Here is a 20,732-nt window from a genome sequence, read left to right as displayed (position 1 = left end):
GTGCCTTGTCCCCTGGGTCTGGGTCGGTGGTGTGTTGATGGGTGACTGAACTTGTCTGCTCTTGTCTCTCAGTCAGCGAGGGAAAACACACACCTGCACCCCCGGCACACAGGGAGGGATCTCCGCTGTGTAACATCACACAAATAGGCACAAAATCAAATCACTCTCTAAGCTTCTATCAATAATGTGACTGTTTATACTGTAGTTGACATATGTCATTATTATTATTGATGATAAATGATTACCTTGTTTGTGTGTGTGTGTGGGTGGGTATGACTTAAATCACTTTCAGGGACACAAATCAGACTTAAGACCGGTTAATTGGGGACGACTTGTGCAACTGGGGACAAAAGCCGTGTCCCTAATTGGTAACACGCTGACTTTTGGGTCAGTGGTTAAGGTTAGGGTTAGGGTAAGTCTCCAGGAAATGGATGTAAGTCTATATAAATACCCCAAAAGTGACTTAAGTAAACCTATGTGTTTGTGTGTGTGTGTGTGTGTGTGTAATTAAGCCCTTGTGATCTGTCTCAGGCACATGAGACTTCTGACTGGCACTGATGGGATCTGTGAGAAATCAATTATGTACAGTAATTTGCAAAAAAAACCGCTAACATACTAATTTCAAAGGCCAGCTCCTTGCAGAGACGAACCCTTTTCCATTGTTTGTTTGTTTTTAACTTTTTACATTATAATGTCCAAACAGTGAGGAATGTTTGGTGAATGTGAAGGAAAGTGAAGATTTTTCCAATATGGTGCAACAATGTTTGTTTTGAAGACAAAACAGTTTGTCTCCCTATTAAGCATTTCTAAGCAGTATATCAACCCAGTGTAATATACTGTAGCAGTAAGCAGATTTAAGTGTTATAATATTACAGATACAGTATAAGTCCTCCCATGGGCAAACATAAGTGGGTACTGCTGTATAAACAGATAATGAATGACAATATAGTAAAACATTTGTAAAAGTATAAAATACATTTTCAGAGAAGTTATAGTTGTTGACAAATACTGTACATTAATAAATACTTACAATGTCCTTATATCTGCTTATAACTACATTATAGTGTGTTATATACACATTTACTAAATGTTTACATACTGCTTATTAATGCATTTTAAATAGGGCAACTTACAGTGAAGTATTACTGACAAAACAAGAGGAATAATTTGTCTTATACTGCATACAATAATGTTCAGAACAGATAAGTCTGCACAGGGAAGAAATGCAAAATAAACTCAGACTACAGTTTGTTTCACAGGAAATCCCCCCCTTATTGACTCCATACAAGACTAAATAAATATTAAGGATGGATATTTTTGGCATGGTGTATCTATAAGGACTGGCACTAGGAATTCACATGCATGTTATGAAAGCAATGCACTTCTCAGGTCTAAATCACTGTCTCTGCACTGAAGCCTGTATGTGATGTATCTTAGAGATGGTGAAGCTAAGCTAAACAAATATACAGTACAGTGAACTGCAAAGTACACAAGTTGATCACGGCAGAAGTGGGAAGTTTCCACATGGAGATCTTTATTAAAGCTCAGTTTTCCATTGTACAAATGTCATAGTTGAAACTGCATGCAGTGGCTTGGTTTGAGGCACGTTACTAAGGAGAATGAGCATTGTTGAACAAAAAACCCCAAAACAAACGAAAAAAAAAAACCCCATCAGACATAGAATTGCATAACTTAATCTTATTGATATTGCAATTAAATCCAACTACAAAATTATGTCTATTATTATCAAGCTGTTGTTTTCTATGGAGACATATGAAACATAAAATACACACATATAAAAAGGCAGAACAGAGGGAGAAACACTAATAACCATAGCAGTTCAGACAAGTAAGGAAACCATTCATTTTGCATTGGGAATATTCTGCCACTAAAGGTGAGGGAGTAACAGAGGATGAGAGGCACGGAGACAAATTCTGGAGGCATGAGAAGCACCACGCCCGAGTGAGATGTCTCTATCTTATACGCTTTTTAAAACTCAGTTAAACCTGAGCGCTGTATTCACTGAGGTCTAGATGACAAGAATGACTAGTTTTGACAGAACAGAAAAATGAACCAGTAATGCCTTTTTTTAGACACAGTGAATTTACATCGGAGATGGCAACTGACAGTACTCCTAACCTGACCTGTGACACTACAGAGCAAAACACTTAATAAGGTGAAGTCTCCACTGGATGTACAATTCTGTTGATAAAGCACAGAGGCTTTATGGGTGAGAAAAAAAAAAAAAAAAGCGCCCCTGCAGAGCAAAAGAGCAGCCAAATAATGTTGAAATGACGACAGCAATTTACACACTGTGGTTATAAACTCTACTGTACTTATAATTTTGTTATTAGTTAGTCCTCTTGCCATGTTTATTCTTCATAAAAAGCATACATATTGCAGCATGAGGAGAAACTGTTATATCCTCGTCTCTGGAAACATCCAGGTCAGATCACACCAAATGAAAAAAACAAAACAAAACAATAGAACAGGCACGTACAAAGTCACCCATCATATTGGCCTCCTGTACAGCTGCACAGCTGGTTAACTGCTGTCCATGATGGGGACGGCAACAGTCAACACCTCTTGTCAACAAATGTAGCTTGGAGAAGATCGTCAGAGGAGCCCAGAACGTTATATCAACACAGCATATTCTACTTTTGGCAAAACAAAACAACAACAAAAAAAAAAAGCTTAAAAATCATTGATTGGTCACATAGGTTTTGTCTGTTTTACTTTGCACAGACAACCTTCTTCATAGCACAGTATACAGGCAGAAAGTGAAAATGAACAGAGAGAGAGAGAGGATAGTCTTAGGCTGAGGACATTGACCTACAACAGTAAAACAAAAACATTTGACCAAAAAGAAAAAAAAAAAAAAAAGGCAGAAAACAATTGAAGATTTTCAAAACCCTCCTTCCACTGTTCTTTCTTTTTGTGACACTTCTGTTTACTTATTTTTATGCTTTGCTCATCCCACAATGCAACCTGAGGCACAATAAAGTCCACTATCTGTACGTTCACAGCATCTGGCCACTTGCCTTTAATAGTCGACCTCACAACAGGAAGCAGCAATTTACCTTTTTATCATAAGAGAGGAAATACAATTGTTGTACATGGAAATGAAACAAAGTCAATATATTATCAATAACCGACATTAATCGATCCCTATCGCCAAAAATATTAAGACCAGGGAGGAGTTGTGGGGAGAGCAGAGTAGTAGCGCCTTTGCGTGTGCGCCCGTCACAGTACGGTCTGCCTTCCATGGGAATGTTGAAGAGAGGAAGGGGAGGTACAGGAGGGAGGAGGAGGAGGAGGAGGAGGAGGAGGGGAGGGGAGGGGGGAGAAGGAAAGTAGGAAGGGAGGAAGGACAGAAAAGAAGGAGAGGAGTTCACCAGCCCTCTCTGATATCTGTTGAGTGTGTTTGTGCATTGTGTGTGAGTGTGTGTCCTATCGGTGCAACGTCATGTTGTGTTTTATTCCCACTCTGTGGTGCCAGGTGGTTTGGAGGTCAGATCATACATGACTCTGGAGATGCCTGGAATCTTCTTAATCTCATTTACCATCTTCAGCACCACCTGGGAAGACAGATAAGCAGATGATTACTTCTCTGAGACATTTAACAAAATCTAAAGAATTCCTCGGTCCTAAAGCCACCAAAACATGTTAAATATATCTTAAAAAAGTATCAGTTATTTCTGCAAGGAATGGTAGTCAAGCCTAGTTGGGATCCTGATAAACTTGCTAGAAACTGAGACCAAACCGAGCTGAACGAAGATATACCTCCTCAGGGAGATGGTTGCCCGGCATGGCGGGGATGCCAGTCATGAAGTCGCTGGTAATGAAGGTGCGGACCACCACGGAGCGCCGGCAGGATGGCTGCTTCTGCAGTGGGTCACGGTCAAAGTGCAGAGGGGTCAGGATGACCGGCATCTGGCTGATCTTACCAGAGTAGCCTGAAAGAAAAACATAGCCAGAGAGAAAGAAAAGTTTTTATTACTGCCATGACAAACCTTAAGTTAAAAAGAAGCTTCACTGCCTAAGACGGAATCTGAAAACCATGTTTTTAGTTAGTTTGTCCATCTGTACGGTGGTTTGTAGTCATCACTAAAGAAGTTGGAAAAGCTCTCTTCTCTGCTGTTTAGAAATATTTATCAGGTTTGCACACTGCACCTGTTCAATAGACACTACAAATACCTAAATTCTAATTTCCTCACTTCAGTAAATAATATTTGTGATCACCTGGTAAATCAATTACTCTTTCACTGCGTAAAGGACCAACACTAGATTCTCCATCATCTTTGCTGTTTAAATGTGCATAAAGTTATAGACAATGTTTCAAATTTGCTGTTTTAGTTGAATGTTGAATGTAAACCACATCTTAAATCAGCACAATGAAACATCAAGTGTAACCACAGCCACAAAAGTACAGATATATTAAATAAAGAAAAATCTGCTCAATAGAGGACAAGAAAATGTTCTCAAACAAATATCTAGTTTGTCTCCAGGAATATGTGAAATTCCCCTTGCTGATACAAATATGCTGACATTCAACTGTTCATTCAAAGGTTATATGGCCACTTGATGGCACACTTAAATTTCTCTACAGAAATTCTTCAGCCCTCTTGCATTGACTGTAGTTGCTCACACATAGAAGCTATTTGGTCCTCTTCCAAATTGACTTGTCAGAGGGCAGAAACATCAAAATCTACCGTTATACTTTATGCTTTCTGTTGTAATTCAATAAATCTCTGCAACTCATACCTTCTAGACATAAGACATTACCACTGGCATCAACATATGATAAATTTATCTTAAGAGATTTTATTAACAGAGTTTGCCAAATTCACATAAATTATCCCAAATATATAATGCTCTAATAGCACTAATTTAAAATGTGTGAAATCACTGAGGCGCAGACACTTACCAGACTCTCTGAGAATAGAGTGAGCTACAAAGTCAGCCTGTCTAAGCGTGCTCAGAACGCCTGTGGTCAGGAAGGTCGGGGTAATGTCTGTAGGCGGCTCCTTCACGTGGGACCCAAATACATACACAACTCTGGGAAGGAAAGAAAACAAGCATGAATGAATTAATGGGTCTGTTTGTGTGCTGCTGATCATTGCGTCAATGTTGAGTGTCTGATGTGGCAAATTACTGAGGAGATATGAAAAATAAAACTATAAAAAGGAAAGATTTGTGTGTTTACCTATTGATGCTATGGCACATGCGAGGGATGAGTCTGGCCAGGAACATGAGAGACTCCCAGTGTGGAGATTCTTTACTTGTGACGCCGCACACATAACTGTAGGACCGGCAGTCACCCTGTAGGACAGTGAAAGACAGAGAGACAGAAACTTCAGTTTAATCTGTTCTCAAAGCTGTTAATAAAAAACAGGCTTTACAGAGCAACAGATGAAATTAAATGAGGGAGAAAAAACCTTAAACAGATGAGTATGGGCACGTGTAATTTTCCTAACATTTAGTTTTTCCTGTTGAATAAACAGGGACGTTTTTATAAATAGATTTCTAACATATTCCCCAGGCAGTAAAAGTCGACTTTGTTTGTCTACCGTCTCCTGTCTGTCCCACAATTTGAGGTTTAGGCCAAATTTAAAACTCAAACAGGAAGTAATAGAACACACCCAGCACACAGTCACCGCCTGACTGTAATGTTTGGGTGGGGGAAGCAGTCATGACCGTCGTTCTCTCCAGGCAACACTGAAACTCAGTTTTTACAATTGGAAAGTTTTTTTTGCCATGTTTAAACATTTCTACAGAATATACGTTTTGTACACGTCAGAGATGACGTCGGAGGTGCTGAGAACGTCTGACATGTGCCACAACAGATTTCTCCTCAGAGGGTCAAAACATATGAAACTGAGAAGCTTTGTGTGGATGGGCATGTCTTGTGGATAACCACTAAATTATAGATATAACACAACAAGAGACAAACAGCAAGAGTGAGACACACTGTTTCAAGCTTCCACTGCCTCTGAGCATTCATCAGCCGCCCTAAAGGATTCTCCACAAATATGCAACAGCTTAGCAGCAAACTCGCTACATCTGGACAAACCTTTAAAATGTTACTTGGGCCCATAGCAGGTCTACTTTAAAACTAGTTTGACTGCAGATCAATACATTTGAGTTATAAATCACTGAAGAGAAGATTTGATGTAATAATTATTGATTGACATGGACGGTGAACAGTCAGCACAGAGACACAGAGTGATTGACTGTCATTCAGTTAATCAAATCCAAACTGGATTACCTGGACGCCGACAGTTTTGATGGGCAGCAGGAAGGCATTGAGTGAATGAAGGCTGGTGATCTGCATGAGCTTCTCCTCCTCCTCATCCGATATGCACGACTTGACTCTCTGCAGCAAGGCGTGGGGCTGGAGAGGAGAGAGACAGAGAGGTGGTATGTTAATATGCAAGTGAACCTCATAGTTTGACAAATACAGTCCTGTCTATGTTGTACCTACTTTTTAGTCATTTCGGGAACACTTGTCATTCACCAGCTGATTCACTGCGTCGCCACAAATGAAGTGAAGTCTAATATCATACCTATATAAGTGCTATGTAGCATCACAGGATCATAAAGACCTTTCCAGTACAGCCATTAGCTTTGTTAATACAGCCACAAAAAAATGATGTGTAATGTTGAAGTAGAAATTTACTTTGAACCTGTATAATTTATCTGTGTACAACTATTCTTCATGGTGTAGCCAATTATTGAGTCCCCAGTTGTACTTTCTTGTTACAGCTAAAGCCCATGTAGCTCTATTTATAGCTCTTTGTTCATACGAGAAAAAGGAACTTACTAGTCACTCTGGGAAAAGAAAAACTCACACAAAGTGGAAACTACACACAAAATCTTAAAATCACTTGAATTACACCCAAAACAAATAATGTGGGTTATTGTGTAATGTGGCCAATGAACCAGCAGAGGTTGCACATTATTAACCATTTAATTAACGAGGCAGAAGAAGAGCAAATGTCTTCTCCTCTGGTGAGTGGGCACAGCCTCCACTGTATTGATTGGTTGGCTACAAACAGCCACTGCAAATTAAGTAAAATCAGAAAAATCAACCAAATCACCAAAATCTACAGGAAATACTGATGTGTCATTTCATAATAAATGTTAGTTGACACATTGTTTATGCTCCCGGTGCATTTCTTAAAGACATCTCACCAATAGTTTGTGATGCTTTGAGTTGACTGGGAGTTTATCCCTCAGTCCTGCATCTGTCTGATTTTTTCGGATCTGCTACTACTACTACTACTACTACTACTACCTGATGTCAGGAAATTCACACTGTCAACACTAACTCAGGAGTGTTTTAGTCAGCAGTAATTAAATTAGTGCTCAAACTGTGCATGATTCACTGCAAACACATGTATACAATTTGGTGCGGGGAAGGGAGGGGGGGTGCTGTTTTGTATCTCTACAGATGCAGGACACCAGACAACTAGAGTCAATAGTTTTTGTTCTATACATCTATAGTGTTCTGACCTTTTTGACACTTGCAGAGAAGTCTGTGACGATTTTGAGGATGTTGTTTGTCTCTGCAAAGTCCTTGCAGATGTATGGCTCCTCTGCACAAATCACCCTGATGGACAAACCAGGACCTACATGTGAAGGAGAAGGAGGAGCAGTCTTAGCAAGTACACGAGTGATGAGTTATAAAATAGAATTGAATATGTAACTGTGCGCATGAGGGAAAGAGAGACAGATGATGTAACGACACACTGACAAACAGATCAAACACCAGCATCTTTAAGCATTATGTTGATGCAAATCAGTTATATACGTTTTTGTCAGAGCAGTCACATCATAGGTGTGTGTGTGTGTGTGTGTGTTTATGTACTTGCCAGGGAAAGGGTGTCGAGAGACAATCTCCTCCGGCAGACCCAGCTCCCTCCCCAGCGCTCTGACCTCATCTTTATGGAAATCTTTCAGTGGTTCGATTACTTTTCCCTGGAGGACCACAAACAAGTGAGATCAGCATTGCAACAGTGAGAGAGAGAGTGAGAGATATGCTTAGATGCACAGTTGGGCATTTCTATAGAAAGGCTGAGGAAAACAACAGAAACTCCAAATAATAGTCAAGAGTGAATGTTTATCTTCACAGCAGCTTCGGTGCTTATTTGAGTGTAGTGTGATACTGAACCATTCTCTAAGATAAAGAAGCTATTTGAGGGGTGAAGGATGTAGAAATGTACTTTGAATAAAAAGTCAATTATGTTTCGGTGTTTGCTGTCCTCCTAGAGTTCAAGAACGCTCTCCAGATTGTGTGGAGATCATAAATATGTGTCTAGTATAGGAAGCGAAGACTATCACACAATAACACTATTTTTCAGTGATTCAGAGGTACTGCATAATGGCTCTGCTTTTGTTTTGCTTTCTTCGTGACTTTCAAAACCTCTGCTCTTGTATGCAAACAGCAAATACTTTTTTTTTTCCCCACACAGATTTCTGGTTTTCAGTGATGAGCAGAAGTTAATTACACTTGTAAGTCCTTGAAAGCATGATAAGATACAAAAGAACAGCACGGTTTAATAATCTGTACAACTTAAGTATCAAATAGCTTGTCTGGTGCAGACTGCTATGACAATAACTGGGGCTTAAAAGAAAATCTCTGTCAAAGCAGTAGTAATCTTATCAGACACCACTTATATCCTGTGCTCCAATTTCCTGTTTTTAACCTTCTGGTAAAAGATTCAGGGTACTTCAGTGTGTGCCGAACCACTACAGGCCTTTATTCATTAGACATTTAATTTTTTTAATGCCAAGAATTGGTGTTCTGCTAGGTACAGGTACTGTGCAATATCCTCCCCTCCGACTACAGTGAGTGAGAAAAACATGTGCAGAGGTGATGTGACGAAAGTGTGAGTCTGCTGGAATGTAATTATGTGTAATTATGGTGGATGAACACCACACAGTATATTGTGCCGTATAATGAAAGACTGTAGTTCTGGTGTTTCATGACTATCAGTAGAATCAGTCAATACCAGCTAGTAAGTCTGCTATTTATTGATTTTTCTACAATATGCTGGACATTGTGGCACCATCTTCCTCCATTTTTAGACAGCTAGTGAGCCTCTAGGGGTGACATACGGTATAAATGCATGCGTTCACAATTTTGAAAGGCACAGTGGATTACATATATACTGAGTATCGTGTCCGTACTCTGAAGCAGCAGAATGTATCAGAGAAATAAATTTACAAGATGTGTAGGCGTGTGCGTGTGTGTGCAGTACCTCATCTCGGAGTTTGCGGATGAGCTCGGTGTCGTTGTGGTGTGTTTTGATGACCTCTGCCTTGCCACTGGCGAGATGAGAGGCGCTCTCAATGAGGTCAGGCCTCAGGGTACCCTGGGCCAAGAAAACCTCTTCTGGCTTCAGATTCATCTCTCCAATCACTTCATTCGCCACCTGTGAGGCAACACAATCCACAAAGTCAGACACAACACTGAACTAGCGAATCAAGGGCAAACAAACAAGCAGGTATACTGTCAAATATACTGTATGGTGTATATTTATATAATTTGAAAGTATACAAGCTGTAGGCAGGCAAGCCGATAGTCTCAAAGTAAAGTGTGATTTACGGCACTTTCCATAGAAGAATTACCTAAAACCTTGTACTGACCTTGACAAATGTATCTCCAATGATTTTCCTTTTCTCCTCAGGGTTGGTGGTCATATTCAAGGTCTTGCTGATGCGCTTCCGGGGCGTCCTGTCTTCCTCAGAGATGGGAAGTGTTGTCGTTCCGTTGTAGAAAGTGTGAGCTGCATTTACCACTGGAGAGAGCAACATTTTAGAGGAGAGAAAGAGGAAGGCAGGAGACAGAATTGGGTTATGAGCAAAACAAAAATGTACATCAAACCACATCAAAGACAAAATACATGTAAATATAATAGTTAGTTCAGTATCTTGTTATATCTAGGGCTGCAACAAACTGTAATAATGATAATCAACCATCATATATTGAGTGCAATTAAAGGTATGATTCTTAAAACATTATCTGCAAATTGTTTTCACATAATTTATTTCTGTTATACCTTAATTTCTACAACAGCTAAGTATTACAAGAGCAATCTATCATTTCCTCATGGAGTGATTCTAACTTAAGTTCGTTCATTATGCTAAATATATTTCTCAGCCTAGTAAAGTCTAGTAAAGTAAAGTCTAGTAAAGTCTACTTCATTCAAGACCCTCTACCTTTGAGTTTGATGCCCAGTTTGGTGAGGGCCTCCTCCACACTCTGACTCTCTCTCTTCCTCATGAAGCCGTTGTCGATGTGAACTGCAATCACCTGATCCTGGTTCAGAGCTTTGTTGAGGAGGGCTGTGCAAACTGTCGAGTCCACGCCGCCACTCAGCAGCACCTGAGGACATCATGAGAAATAAAGTCACTACTGTGAAGCTGGAGTCATTGCATTAGTCATGTTGTCTCCAACATATCTGATGCTACATCTGCTGGAAGGCTGTTAAATCATGAACTCCATTAAAAAGGAAGAGATGACTACAGCTTTGACACTGCTTTACATCTAATTAGCCGACTACCAACTCTTGGGACTCGCACAACCAAGATGCAACACTTGCCGCAGGAACATGCTGCAGCACAATAAGAACATAACAGCTAGTAAGAGATGTAACCCTCAGTAACCTTTAGTTGAGGAACAAGAAACAGAAGCTACATGTACTTCTTTAAATATAAATCCTGTTCGTAGAGCCTGTTTTCTACGCTCATTTATCGCCTTCACACTCCCCTGAGATGAAGCCCAGTTTGAAGGCGCTCAGGGAGTCGACTACCACTTTTCAGACAGAACTGTTTAATTTGACAGTTTAATTGGTTCTACTTAACTTCCCACCACTGCTGCTGTCACCACTTCCTGAGTGGCTTCCACACTTCATACTCAGCACCGCTGCTTTACACATTCAGTCAAATTACCACCGATGTAACAGGATAAAACATGCTTACTGTTTTCTTCCATTTTTAGCCATCTTTCTGTCATAAAAACGGTTTGGATGCCATCACAAACAACACAAATTCATGACACTTTGTGCAGTTTCACTCACCAGCACTTTAGACTTGTCTACTTTTTCTCTGATATCATTGATGCAGGCCTGTTGGCGGTTCTGTACGGTGAAATTACTCGTGCATCCCGCGATCTCAAAGAGGAAGTTACGGAGCATCTCCATGCCTCGCTCTGTCAAGTCGACTTCAGGATGAAACTGTGTCCCGTACAGCTTCTTCTGTTCGTTGGCAATCCCTGGTAAAAGCACACACAAAAAAAAAAACACAGATATGATGAGGGGATTGTTTGAGTTGCCTTTTATCAAACCCTCTTCTGAATGCCTTGTGAAAATAATAGTCAAGATAGATTTAAATTATAATATTCGTCCAAACCAAGATGTCAGATGAAAGTGAAAACACAATCTAAAAATACAGAGTAATCAATTGTCTCAGAGGCTGTGTTGGATGTCAACACATAGGCTTTCTGAGTAACAGAAGGGGGGGGACTTGGCCACAACTTAGTTTTGTTAATGTTGTTATGTTAAAGGTGCAATATATGACATTCAGCCCCACTAGGTGTCACACTAGAACCAGCATCAGCCTGTCAGACCAAAACAAACGTGCATATGATTTACTCAATAAAGTTGGGGGGAAAAAAGAAAGCGGTCCCTGAACTGACTCATAATCAAACTCAGACAACTCAGATCAAACTGTCAAACTAGGCAGTGCTGATCAAATATGGATCAAGATTCTGTTGTATTGCCTATTTCTCGCCTCAGATGTTTTCAGAAATATAATAATATAATATAATAATATTTTGTGAACTGTTTAGCTGTAATTTGAGAACGTTTGTGACGCGGCCGCCATGTTGGAAATGGACGCTGAGGGACTCACATGCACTACCATGCACGCTCAGCCAGACCAGCATCCAAAACAAAGAACAGAGAAGGTCAGATTACAACGCACACAGAAGGAATGTGACTTAATTCTCCGCCCAGGTCGCCATTACTTCACTATATCTTTACATAGCAAATAGTTGTTTGCCGACATCTAGCAGGGCTGAATGTTGTTTATTGCAACTTTAATCAGGGTCACAGTGTCTATCTTGCATGTTTCTCACCGGCAATGATGTTCCCTGACTGGGCCACCACTTTAAAGCCATCAGCCACTTTATCCACACTGTCTCCATGGGTCAGCAGGACCAGTTCCTCCTTCTGAAGGCCTCTGATGAGATGAACAATCAGAGAGACGTCAGAAGATGTGTTATGTTCAATAACATGACATAGAATAGTTATGTGTACAGTCCATGTTTTCACTGTGTGAATGTGAGTTAAGTGAGAGAAGTAGACAGTAATAAAAGACTCTGCAGTATTATCCAACAACCAGAGAAAATATGTAATTGATTGGAAGCTTCTGTAGTGCTTGTAGTAAAATATGCAACTGGGAAAAAGCAGCTGTGCTTAGCACAATGTCTACAACATGTTGTCAGCTACTAAAAAGAAAGAGATGGTACTGAATGTCCATTCACAGATCTGTAAGTGGGTTCATTTTTAGGGTGGGTGACAGGATGATTACATAGAATGATGGTTTGCGGATTTTGATCTGTTAAATAAGTTTGTTTATGTTTCTGTCTGACCAGCATTCAAGGTGTCAGATGAAACATATGCCAATAAGCCCTAAAAGCACGATGTAAGCACCATCAGTAGTTAAAATGTGATTGATTTTACTGTGCACAAATCTCCAGCCTGTCAGATTCTGTGATACTATACACTTGTGGCCACCAGATTCTGTTAGTAGCAGCTATAAAAATACAATATATGACAATGCAAAAAACTGTGAAGCTGAAATTTGTAATCAGGTCACAGAATCTGATCAGATGCAGAATACAGTGCAACAATACTGAGCTTCAGTCATGGATAGCAAATGCCTGAACCGTTTCTTTCAGAGCATAAATCACCTACAATGTTCCACTGTGGCTTTACAAGAGATTTCACATGGATATACTGGATGTTACATTTAGAAGCTTGTAATCCATTTGTTCTGTCACCCAACCCTAGTTGATCTGTAGGAGCGATTCTGTCTTCCATGTACTGATTCTCTCTCTATGCTGTGTGTCAGGCCATATTTTTCTGGCCACAAACTCAGTATGTTTCTTCTCAGTCTGTTATCTTGCCAAATATTTCTAGTTGTAGGTAGAAAATGCACAAATATGCAAGAACATGCAGCTCCAAGACAACAATCACAACTACTATGTATAGTGATATGTATATAGAATGTAATAACAAACTCCTTATTGTCCACATGAGAAACCACATTACCTGTAGAGGGAGCAAGTGTTGTCCAGTCCAATACTGAACACTCCATCTTCCCTTACACTCTTCTTGTGCACTGTGCCACCAAAAACTTTATTCATCATCTGTAACACAAACAGCACAGAGTTAACACTTGGACACACACAGACTTCATTTTAGTGTGATTCCAGACATGCTAAGACTGCCTGTGGTTGAGAGAAATGTGCTTGAGAACGGACGGCTGCTGGTTTTAATTTCCAGGCTGGCTGGGAAAAGTGAACGAGTAATACTCTTGTCTCCCTCAGCTAGTGTCAAAGTGCCCTTGAAGAAGCTGGTGAAGTCCCAGCTGGCCCAGGGGAGCTGAACAGCAGCCTGGAGTAGAGTGATAGTAAAGTGTAGCTACTCAAGAGTGAAAGCATGTAACACACATGCTTTCTTGGACAAAAGCCTTCTGGATGAGCGAAAGTCTCCCTAGTCATTCTAAAAGAAGCCCATTACAGAATTTTACTGTGTGTGTATGCATGCAAATAGATACCTGCATGCCATAGCAAATCCCAAGGACGGGCTTTCCTATAGTGAATATGGCAGGGTCGAACCAGGGTGCATCTTCTGCATACACAGAGGCAGGGCCTCCTGAAATGATGATTGCCCTAAGGAAAGGGAGAGAGAGAAAATAATCAAGTCAAAATGTATCATGAAACACTTTAATATTAGAAGAAAAGTATCATAACACTGCTATAAAAAGGAAGACAACAATACATTTCTGGTTTATATGCTTCTTGCTCACCTGTAGCCCTGTTCTCTGATAGCAAAGGCTGGGGTCTCCAAGGGAAGGATCTCAGAGCGCACACACAGCTCTCGCACCCGCCTGTCGATCACCTTGCCATACTGGGCCCCTGCATCCAGGATCGCCACTGCCCCCTCACATGATCCATTCTGCTCTGCGCTGCTGATCTCCAGCTGTGGAGAGACACATTCAGAAAAATACACATTGTCATTGCTTTAAGTGGAGACATGTTCACACATACAAAAAAATACAGTCATTATACTGTCTTTGTTGCTGGTTGGGGTAGGAAGTAGACTTTACTGTGCTCCACCTCTGACCTCCATGTGGAAAATGTGACTCAATAAGGTCTAACATAATTATGGACATGTGAGCTCCACTACTGACAGACATCCACTCTTGTGAAACGTGCTGCAACCATTCAGCTCATCAGTGGAATCACATGAGTCCCACAAGTTGGTCAAAACTTATTAGTGAGAATGTTTGACAGATCTATTTCAATACTATCCAAGGTTATTCAAACTGTAGCAGGGTCCACTGCGTCTCCCCAACGCTAAGATACAACTATGTGTGTTTGTGTGTGCTCCAGATATTCCTCATGTTGTGGGGACGTAAATCTGTTTACATAGTCATGTTGTAAACCTGCCTCCCTTAACGTTAATCATTCATTTTAGGGTGAAGACTTGGATTAAAGTTAAGGGTTATAGCGTATATTTTATGGTTATGTTAAGGTTAGGTTAAGGATTAGGGTTATAGCTAGTAGTTGTTATGGTAAAGGTTGGGATAAGTCTCCAGGAAATGAAAATAAGTCAATGTAATGTCCTCTGAAGTAATGGAATTTCAGTGTATGAACTACAAACAATAAGTCTGCACCCGTAAACAAAAGTAGGAAGAGAAACATGATCCCACGTGTTCAGTGGAAACACTTAGCTACGCCGTATATATGTTTCTTAAAACATCTTCACCTCCGATTTGTTATCTGAAGTGGAGTATAACCGCTAAAAAACAAGCCATCGTCAATCATAGCAGCACAATACACAAGTGCAGTACAAATTAAACGTACGATTATTACTATTTTATCATTAAGTAAAATACTTGTACCGTTTTAAAGCAAACTTTACCATATCAGCTGTAGTGTCTCCGGTTGACAGACCGGTAACCGCAAGTTGGCTGATAGTAACAGTTAGCTTAGTGACGACGTTAGCAAACTGACAGTTAACGTCCGCTCTCAAGTGAGTGAAATTAATTAGCTCAATGTCACTTTCCCCAAATGAACCTCCCAAAATCTAAAATCATAATGCAGGACTTCCAGTTACAAATTCAGACTGCCCGGCTAACGCCTATGTAGCATGCTAGCTCACAGGCAGTATAAACAGCGGTGATCATTAGCCTGTTAGCAGCTGGCTAGGTTATGGCTATGCTAAAACCCACGCGGTGCTTGGAGGCGAAGGGTTTAGAGGGGATCCACCATAACAGGGAAGCAAGCACATTTAAAACATAAATATGTGAAATATTGACTTCTGCTTAACATAACTGAGATATCCTGCCTGGCTAGTTAGCAGCTATATGAGCAACATGTTAATGTAACGCTGCAACAGGCACACAACCACATACTCATTGCTGCTGCTGGTGGTAACGTTACATGCTCTCCAACTTCCCCCCCGGAGGTGCACACAGGCCGTAATTAACCGACAGAGGGGGGGAATACACCAGTAACCGGGGTCTTAACATGAAGTCAACCGGGCTACACAGGAGGACCGGAGCAGCGGGTACTGACCTTGCTGTCTCCGTTGCACAGAGCCATGGAGGACCGCCGTGTTGTGTTGTGAGCTCTCCCCTTCGCCTCGATGTCCCACAGACAGACAGACAGAGAGAGAGAGAGAGAGAGAGAGAGAGAGGGAGAGAGAGAAAGAGAGAGAGATACAGGTTAGCTCTTGCCTCAGCACGCCGACTACTGTTTCAAAAGCAGATTGGGGTTGTTGGTAGGAGAGAGTGGGCTGTCACTGGCTCTCCTCCTTCGGCTGGGGAATAACTTTCACAGTGGAAAGAGACACTGCTTAAATGTGACTGTGAGTCAGGGGTGGAGCACAAAATTCAACCCCCCTCCCGAAAGAAAACGAGACTGGTTTATACTCCTACTCTACCTCATTGCATTTTTAAAACTTCAACAACTTTGCACTCTTGTCTAATCTATATGTTACCCTGTGTTTATATCTTATTATATTCATAGTATATGCTAAGGTTTTTTTTTTCTAATATTCTTGTATTGAGCTATTTTATGTAGTTATTTGTTGTTTATTTTCCTATAGATATATATTTCTCTCTTCTAGTGTTGATATGTATATTTACTGTTCAATGTCTGAATAACCTGCTGTAACTCAAGAATTTCCCGATTTGGGGTCAATAAAGCACATCTATCTATCTATCTATCTATCTATCTATCTATCTATCTATCTATCTATCTATCTATCTATCTATCTATCTATACACAGTGTACATGTTTCATATAGTGGCAGTTATGTCAGGTGGGTATTTTCATAGTGGTTTAGATTCCCAGAGTGAATCTAAGGGGGCTTTAGGGGCTTAGCAAAAGGGAGAATTAGTGCAATTTATGCAGTTCATTCATTTGAAAAAATATGACATAATTCTGGAGCTCATACTGTAGCAGTGGTATAATATGCATTTCTCCACACTAACAATTCTGCTAAATTTCATTTCCCTGAGACAAAACGGTCAGTTAGTACAGGGGTACAGATCTGTGTTTAATGAGTGCCCAATGGGGGTTGGAGATATGGATAAGATTTTGTATGATGGTATTTTTTTACTTATCATAATATATCATTTTTTGTGGAAATTCAACTGAGAAATAACTAGATGGGATTATCTGCATTTTGCTCATCCAGTAATTAAGAGATTTAAAGTCTGTCTTAAAACAACAGTCAGGTGCCTAAATGAAAACTGAAAGAGGATTTCCTCGCTGTAATTATTCCTCCTGTTCATATTGGCTATTAAAAGATCCAAGATTGCAATGTAAGTGATGGGGGCAAAAATCCACAGTGTGTCCGCACAGTCATTTTGTGCAAAAATGCCTTTAAAAGTTGATCTGAAGCTTATATGAGGCTTCAGCAGTCTGAGTTAGTTTTATCAAGTTCTGCCACGTTTCCAATCATTGTAGCATCAAATTCCCTCTTTGTGTTTCCTCAGACAGTGTTTCCCTGTTGAGCTGCAGTGGGAGTAACAAAAACAGAGACTTTGATACAAAAAAGACTGTAACGTTGAAAGATATCTACCTGATTTGACTAATTCGGACGGCTGAAGATTCATATTAGCTGCAGATAAACTTTTAAATACTTTTTGCACAGATGGAGGACTGTGATTTACTTACATTGTAAGTGCATTATGAAGGGATCTTCTAATGATCAGTATGAACAAGAGGAATGATTACAGCAAGAAAAACCTGATTCAATGTTCATTTGGGCACCTGACTAAGTTTGTAAGACAGACATGAAAAATTGTGAACCTATCTTTAAGTACTTAATCATATTGATGCAACAGTCCCATAAATTATCAGTATAAGTCCTGCTCATTTATTTGCAACATTGCCCATAATGTCCTAATACAAACATATTAAAGTGATTGCTCTTTATTACATTTGACAAACTCCTCTTGTCTCATGTTACATATTGTCATATCATTCAACCCTACACAATGTTTAAAAATGTCCAGTGTTAAAGAACGGCATGTTGGTATACCACCTAGTGTAAGCAGAGCCTCAAACCTACAGGCAGGCAGAGGCAGCAAGTATGTGTGAGGAACCCTCTGTACTTTAACACATCTTGTATGTTCCAAGTGTTGGTTACATCAGGAACTTTCCTTGCAGACAACAGAATTTACCTTCAGGCTCATGATTTCTCCACGTGGCTTTTGTGTGTCTTTGTCTGTTTTTTTCTTTTGTATTCTCTTTATTTGGGTAATTATGTATTTGCAGTAGCCAGATTTCCTCAACCTTAAGATTCACCTTCAACCTGGAATTCCCTGAAAGTTAAATAGGAATTTCACATCAAAGACACAAATTCCAAGTGTCACATAGACAAATGTTAATTCCACTTCATGCTGAGCTGGTTTGTAGTCCTTATAGTTATCTTTAATCAGTAAATATATTTTTTGTTCAGTTATATAAGATCACATATTCCTGATTAAACTAATTACATCATTAATTGCTGCATTGCACTGCAATAACTGCTGTAAAGAGTCGTCATTAATATCATTAGTTACACCTGTGTGTTTATATATTATATATTTTGAGAGGTTGATCATATGATTTACAGGTTAAAGGGGAAAAACATTTATTATGCATGCCTGTGATTGAGTGTTGGAAAACATTTTAAGGATCATAACCAGAAGTGGAGAACTACCATGATAGGAAACTCAGAGGTGATGATTTTAGCACCATCATGTGGAAAGTGTTATGAATAGCACTTTACAAAAAGTTATACCATCATTATACCATCTGTTCTGTTAAAACCAGATGAACTTCAATTATTATTCTAAATCAGTGTGCAAAGAGTATTAAAGTAATTATAGCAGCAATGCTACAGTTAGCTTTTACTGGTGAAATAGACTTAATCATGAGCAGATTGAAGGACAGGGTTCACAATTTTTCAAGTCCGTCTTAAAACAAGTCAGGTTCCCAAAAAAACATTGAAATAGGTTTTTCATGCCATAATCATTCCTCCCGTTAACACTGGCCATTAGAAGATTCCTTCATAATATGCTTACAGTGTAAGTGATGGGGGACAAAAGCCAGTCCCCCTTCTGTGCAAAAATGTATTTAAAAGTTTGAAGCTAATATGACGCTTCAGTCGTCCAAATGAGTCAAAGCAAGTAGATATCTTTCAACATTACAAACTTTTTAGTGCCAAAGTTCTTCTTTTTGTTACTATACTTCCAACTCAGCTCAACAGGGAAACACTGTCCGAGGAAACTCAAAACAACTGTGTGACACACTGGATTTTGGCCCCCATCACTTATATTGAAAACACACTTGAGGGGGATCTTTTAATAGCCAGTACGAACAGGAGGAATGATTAAAGTGAAGAAAACCCCTTTCAGTGTTCAAATGGGCACCTGACAGTTGTTTTAAGACAGACTTTAGGAATTGTGAAACTATCCTTAAATCCACCAGGGGACCAAAAGCTCACTGTCCCACAAATGTTTGGTAAAATTGGGCAGTTGCCTACTTAATGCAGGTGCTAATTGAGCCCTGACCATGAGTTAAACTAATAACTAACGAATAAACCTTAAACATGGATGAAAGCTGGAACAATTTGAACACAGCTTTCCTTTTTTGCCTGTGGTAGAAACCATAATTCCAAATAATCTACAATGTGATGTCCTGACATAGGAAAATAATACACCTTATTCTCTATATCAGGACACCTTGACTCTTCCATAGATCCTCTGACAGGGTTACAGCTGCAGCTCCACAGTGCTCCTGTTATCACATGCTGATCCACCCAATATGCCTGTGTGTTGTCACATGCCATCTGTGGGGATAAGCAGCTTCACATGCACTCAACAACCACAAGGCAGAGCATGCTGTTATCCATTACCTCTAACTCAAACATGGTGTAATGGGTGTATCATGACCCTTACCATAAGATCTTTTGATTGTGGAGAAGGTTTCAATGCTGTTTCTGTTCAAGAACTGGTGGGGTGGACAAAGACATTTGAGATTTTTATTTCACAATATTTTTATTGTACACGTTTATTTGGATCCTCAGAGTTACAAACTAATACCACAAAGTCACAAGTCACCCTGCCTCACTGCTCTGAATCAGGATTTGGGAATTATTTGCTATTCATACATAGAATAGTAAATGATCATCATGTCTAGAACAAGCTGGTCTTTGTTAAAGCAAATCCAATATGTGATTACAGTGATAGACTGTATGCAATAGATGAATAAGTATAACACAATTCCTCCTGAAATGCAACTGGCTTCACATTGAATGAATAAATAAAGTCCAGTTCTTCTTTAAAGTACCATATACTATACTAACTAATATACCATGAGGTTGACTGTAGTATATTTCAGACAGAAAAGATTGCTGATATAGATTAAAGTAACACCTGTGAGCTTGTGAGATTTGTTTTATTAAATAATTAAATTTAATTTCTGTGTTTAAACTGTTTGGATGTAATGTAACACATCACACCAATGAAAGGATACAGTAACATTGCACCACTAACAGTTCACCACATTGTTAATTTATACTTAAACTGTGGTTGTTAATTGGGCGTTTTGTGGAACTGATGTAATTATTGGTGTGATATTTCCAACCTCTGAGGATACAGCCTGTATTAATCATGCCCCATAGGATCATTACCAGGCGTTAATGTCTGTGTGTGAGCATGTGAAGATCAAATATTTACAACGTCACTGTTCTTGTTAGAAATTTCAGTCTTGAATTTGATGACTTATTGAATTTCTCACTTTTCTTGTGGTGTTAAATTGTTATTCCTCGCGCAGTTTTGTTTTGCTTTTTGTTCAGTGTCTGTCTAACATTCATTACTAGATTATTGGTAGTTTATTTCCCTGTATGATATTGCTTTTTTTCCTTTATTTCGCTGTC

The 20,732-nt window shown here is 39.6% G+C and overlaps 1 protein-coding gene across 2 annotated transcripts; it reads right to left on the bottom strand.

The window, feature by feature from the left end:
• Window positions 1–1,510: 1,510 nt before the first annotated feature.
• Window positions 1,511–16,144, bottom strand: gmps (guanine monophosphate synthase). Of its 2 annotated transcripts, none has more exons than XM_042414884.1 (16): window positions 15,875–16,144; window positions 14,101–14,273; window positions 13,849–13,963; window positions 13,341–13,438; window positions 12,143–12,246; window positions 11,085–11,278; window positions 10,225–10,390; window positions 9,652–9,803; window positions 9,264–9,437; window positions 7,875–7,980; window positions 7,516–7,631; window positions 6,269–6,394; window positions 5,207–5,322; window positions 4,928–5,058; window positions 3,784–3,956; window positions 1,511–3,578 (listed from the first exon to the last, which is right to left on the bottom strand). In XM_042414884.1, the coding sequence occupies exons 1-16, from the start codon at window positions 15,899–15,901 to the stop codon at window positions 3,477–3,479; spliced, it is 2,073 nt and encodes a 690-aa protein (XP_042270818.1). In that variant the 5' UTR covers window positions 15,902–16,144; the 3' UTR covers window positions 1,511–3,476. The 2 variants fall into 2 exon arrangements, with proteins under 2 accessions (XP_042270818.1, XP_042270819.1); XM_042414885.1 differs by lacking the exon at window positions 15,875–16,144 and adding an exon at window positions 15,219–15,443.
• Between the last annotated feature and the right edge of the window lie 4,588 nt (window positions 16,145–20,732).

This window comes from Thunnus maccoyii, chromosome 6 (assembly GCF_910596095.1).
Source record: "Thunnus maccoyii chromosome 6, fThuMac1.1, whole genome shotgun sequence".
NCBI classification, from domain to species: Eukaryota; Metazoa; Chordata; class Actinopteri; order Scombriformes; family Scombridae; genus Thunnus; species Thunnus maccoyii.
The sequence above is the reverse complement of the archived record's forward strand: the minus strand, read 5'-3'. Positions and strand labels throughout refer to the sequence as shown.